Source organism: Schistocerca nitens, chromosome 3, assembly GCF_023898315.1.
Source record: "Schistocerca nitens isolate TAMUIC-IGC-003100 chromosome 3, iqSchNite1.1, whole genome shotgun sequence".
NCBI classification, from domain to species: domain Eukaryota; kingdom Metazoa; phylum Arthropoda; class Insecta; order Orthoptera; family Acrididae; genus Schistocerca; species Schistocerca nitens.
Window position 1 is genome coordinate 881,517,311 of NC_064616.1, and position 5,310 is coordinate 881,522,620.

Consider the following 5,310-nt stretch of genomic DNA (forward strand, 5'->3'; position numbering starts at 1 on the left):
ATTTAAGAGAAATATTTTTTATTAATTTTGAAAACAATAAATAGTAGCAGAAATTTATTGTACTTATGATAAAATTAATTTTAAATGAAAAAAACTTTATGTATTATATTATTTTAATTTTATTTAAATGAAGACACTTTTGGTATTACTATTTGTGAAAGTAATAATAGCTGCACCAGGCTTAGAACTGCAAAAGAGCAAGGTAGTTAAGTGTTTATTTGATTTTGGTTACTTAGATATTTCATCAAAAACTGAAATAACCCAAGTTACCGTTGAAATATTAAGAGAACCATTAATGCTATTTTAACTAACACAAAATCTTGAGGTGATTGGTGATTTAAATGAAGAAACTTTACGTTTTATGAACAAACCAAAAATGTGGTGTAAAAGATTCATTTGATAGTTATCTAACTAGTATGTTTAAATGGAATAAAGAGAATATAGGATGGGATTATAAAGGAGCAAATAAAAGGGTATTGGGTATAATAACCAGTGCAGCTTTTAGGTAATGGCAGAAATATACTGGTATTCAATTTATTCATAATATCAACAAACGTGATATTTTAATTATCCGTAAAAGACGTATACATTTATATGAATTTAATGGTCAACGTTATCCAAAGGAGTTAGATGGAAAAGGAAATGTGTTAGGTCATGCTTTTTTTCCAAATAGGAATAATGACCCATTCGAAATACATATGGTTAAAGATGAAAACTGGTACTTGGAAATTGATAAAAATATGTCAAAATATCAAAAAAATTTATTTGAAGTTTTAGTGCATGAAGTTGGTCATGCATTAGGTATTGAACATTCAGATAATTTTGAATCAATAATGTATTCTTATTATAATGGTTCACATTTTGAATTACCTCAAGATGATATTGATGTTATTCAAAGTTTATATGCAACATAAACAAATAGACCAAGAACAACAACAACTACTACAATATCACCAACACCAGTTGAACGAAGTGAATTATTATGTGAACTTGCAAAATTTTTATCACCTACTGTTTGTAACAAGAATTTTGCATATTTTTAATAACAAAAGGATTTCGATAAATGAGAATAAACCTAAATCAAAAACTAGTTGGTTAACATTTTAACCACGAGATTTACAAAAATATATGGAATGTATCAAATACACAGTGGTGAAATTGTAATATTTGTTGCCAATATGTTTTATATGGTAGATTTACACATATTACAATTAATTTCAGGGTATCGAAAGTCAACAACTACTATAGGATTATGTAAAAAAAATTTCTTGAATAGTATAGTAAACACTTATTGAGGTAGAACATATTTATTCTTTAACAAATATTTATATGTAGAATTAGATGAATATAGTTTTACATATAAATCACAGCGAACTATAATTAGAGAATTGCCAGGATTACCACCAAAAATGAATTTTCCATTTAGAAACACAAATGGTTTGTTGTATTTTTTCAACGACAATACATACTATGCATATAGTAAATTTACAAAAAATGCAGTTAGCGCTGGTATAAATGATTTATCTTTTTTGGTAATGATTGTCATAAAACATCTCAATTAGTTTCTAAAGTAATAAATATATTGAAAGATACAGTACAAAAATTAGAGAAATTAACTTTTTTATAAATCACATTAAAATTATTTTCTTATAAATGGAGAAACAAAATAAAATGCAAACTAAACTAAAAGAATCTTATGTACTAATTGAAGTATGTGAAAAAATATTGATTGTCCTATTTTTTTAAGTGGTGAAAATACTATTCTATTTGTTAAAAGAAGTCGCATTCAAATTTTTCATAAATAATATATTAATGAATGGTTAAGGGAAAAATAAAATTGTGCACTTAGTACAACTATTATTAAATATAAAGTACCAGAAAATTTTGAATTAATGGATATTAGCACTATGTTTGATCCTTTAGATGAAGCAGGATATTATGGTGATTATGATGATTATTAGTTTCCTTTTTTACAATTCGAATAAATTTTCTTCTATATAATTGGAGCAAGTTCAACAACATTGTTCTGTGAAAACTAAATTTTGTAAATATTGTATTACAGAGGAATCAGTTGATAATTTCAATGTATAAAAGATGGTTATAGCAGTACATGGAGGCCATGTTTTAATAAACATCATGGAGAAACTTCCAATAAATATCGAATTCCTTGTGTATGTGGAAAAAGTGTTGCTAATTATTATTTAAAGGAACATGAACGACAAAATCCAAGAGTGGGAAAATAGATCTACAATGAATAATGATGAAGTCATAACTGAAGAAAAAAAGAAACTTAAAATTTGTCATGAAATGAAAGATTTAAATTGTTTTTATGTGAATCCATCATGCAAAGATAATCATTATCATAAATGTAAGAAATGTACCTTAGAATATATTAAGAATAAGAAATCTTTAACTTTAAATAATAATCCTTTATGACTAATTATCTATCTAACTATTAAATAATTATCATTTTATTAATAAAATAATTTTTAAAAACCTAATGAACTTTTTTGTAATAAATTGAAGAGTAAACTTATAGATTGTTAAACTAAATAGTAAACAAATTCTTTTAAAAACTAAATAATAAACTAATTGATTGTTAAAGTAAATAGTAAACTGATTGAGTGATAAGCTAAATAATAAACTAATTCTCTTTTGATTCAATATTTTTAAAATAGTAATCCTTAGCCATCTATTAAATAATTATCATTTTATTCAAAAAATATTTTTTTACAAATCTAATAAATTTTTTTGTAATAATTAAAAGAGCAAAATGGAAAGTAAAATTGCTGCCCAAACTTTAAAATTAACTGTTGCTAGTCCCCGTGAATGTTGTAGAATACATAATTTACGAGTATATTCAAGTTTATTTAAAGCAGATGTAATTACATTTATTATTAGTAATCATTCATTTATTATTAGTAATCAACTAAATATTATTGCAAATAATGCATATGTAGTAAGTGAAAATAATACATCTGAAAAGAATACAAATATTGTTAAAATAATATGTCTCAAATAAGGGAAATTCATAAAAATTATGTAACTGAAGTAAGTATAAATTATAAAAATATTGTTAATATTTATATACATGTACAAGATAGTACAAATATTGTTATAAAATTAAAACCCTTTTGTAGTGAAAATCTTTGGAAAATGTTACCAGTTTATGACATTTTTGATGTTTTCGTAACTAAGGAAAATAAACGATTAAAATGAATATTTTATTTTTATACAAATATATTTATAAAGCCAAGAAATAGGAAAACAATTAAAGATTATTTAGTTGAAAAAGCATTTGCAGACAGATTACAAACTATAAATTTAGAATATAGTATAGATATATTTGTTCTTAACCATTTCAGCATTTGCAGACAGATTACAAACTATAAATTTAAAAATAGTATAGATATATTTGTTCTTAACCACTTCTTAAATGCAGTAAAAAAAATTTAAAAAATTGGTGAAGAGTATTTGAAAGTACATCATGGTGTAAAGATGAATATTAATTTATATTGTGAAATATACAAAAAAGGATAAAACAGATGAAAAAGTTTAAGAATTTGAACAACAAACACGAAACTATAATATTTTAACAGAAAAAAATTTTAATAAGAAAAATCAAATATGGTAAAAGAAAACTTTTTGAAAAAATATTTAATTTACAAGCACAAGGATCAGGATGGTCACTAAATAGAATTACTGGTTTATAACTAGCAATTAAAAATACGTTCCACTAAGAGGATCATCCAATATTGATTTGTCAGATAATATTATAAATAAAAAGCATGTGTTAATGCGAAAAATGGAGATTAAAAGTGTCTTTTGTGGGCTAAAGAATCAGCTTTGTATCCTGCAGATAAAAATGCTGAAAGAAAAACAATATAAAAATGTTGGTCTTGATCTAGATAAAAAACTTGGAAATATTGATCATATTCCAAAAAGAGAGAATACAATTATTGTATCTATTAATGTTTATTTGTTTGATGATCAAGATGAAAATTATCAAGTGTATCCATTGAAAATTACAAAATGTAAAAAAGAAAAACAAGTAAATCTACTTTATTTTAATAATGATTATTGTTAAAGACAAAACGTGTCTAGACTTGTATAAGGTCAAATGACTAAATATTATGAAATAAAATTTATTTATGATTTAATTTCTTACATATTAATAGGAAATGAAAATTAGATAAACATACAACAAAGTGTTTAACTAATAAACAATTGAAAGTTGAAATGCCAGGTGAAGGAGAACCTGAATATATTAAAAATTATCAATTTACACAAAAAGTTCCATTTGTAATTTATGCTGATTTGGAAAGTTTACTTTTAAATATGGATAATTGTGATCCAAATCCAGAAACACCATAAACAATGAAACATCAAAAACATGAACCAAGTGGATTTTGTTATAATATTAAAAATTTATATGGAAATTATAAACATGCTGTAGTTTATAGAGGACCAAATGGTCATAAGAGATTTATAGAATGTATAAAATAATAAGTTGAAGAAATTGGAAGAATATATTCTGAGATAGAAAAAATTAAACCACTTACACTTTTGAATACAAAATGTATCATAAATCTACAGTTTGTACACTACGTAAATGTCATTATACAGAAAAGGATAAGAAGGTTCGTCATTATGATCATTTAACTGGAAAAAATATAGCTCCATTATGTAATAATTGTAATTTAAAACTACAACCACTTGATTTTTGTACCTATTAATTTACATAATTTGTCAGGTTATGTTTCACACCTTTTTGTAAAAGAACTTGGTTATGATAATAACGAAATAGATTTAATACCAAATAATGATAATAAATACATTAGTTTTTGTAAATATAGAAAAGTAACTAAAAATGAGATTTGTTGATACATTTAGATTTATGGCTTCTTCACTTGATAAACTTTCATCAAATTTAAAGAAAAATCAATTTAAAAATATTAAAAATTATTTCTCTCAAGAATTATTTAATCTAGTAATTAGAAAAAGTGTATATCCATATGTTTACATGGATTCTTGGAAAAAATTTGAAGAAACACAATTACCAACAAAAGATAAATTTTATTATGAATTAAATGACTGTGACATATGTGATGAATATATGAACATGCAAAATTCGTTTGGGAAAAGTTCAATACAAAAATCTTGGTGAATATCTTGATTTATATCTTAAAAGTGATGAATTATTATTAAGTAATGTGTTTGAAAATTTTAAAAAAACATGTATAAATGCATATAATCTAGATCCATCTTGGTTTTTTACAGCACCAGGTTTATCTTGGGATGCAATGTTAA

The 5,310-nt window shown here is 23.7% G+C and overlaps 1 protein-coding gene across 1 annotated transcript; it reads left to right on the forward strand.

Moving 5' to 3' along the window:
* The first annotated feature begins 416 nt into the window (after nucleotides 1-416).
* Nucleotides 417-914, forward strand: LOC126249462 (matrix metalloproteinase-26-like). Its single transcript, XM_049951116.1, has 2 exons — nucleotides 417-505; nucleotides 581-914. Exons 1-2 carry the CDS (start codon nucleotides 417-419, stop codon nucleotides 912-914), a joined length of 423 nt encoding a protein of 140 aa, XP_049807073.1.
* Nucleotides 915-5,310: the final 4,396 nt, after the last annotated feature.

Coding starts and splice junctions, on each gene's coding strand:
- LOC126249462 (XM_049951116.1), top strand. CDS start 417: ATGTTTAAATGGAATAAAGAGAATATAGGATGGGATTATAAAGGAGCA. Junction 506..580: donor ATAACCAGTGCAGCTTTTAG/GTAATGGCAGAA, acceptor TATCCGTAAAAG/ACGTATACATTTATATGAAT.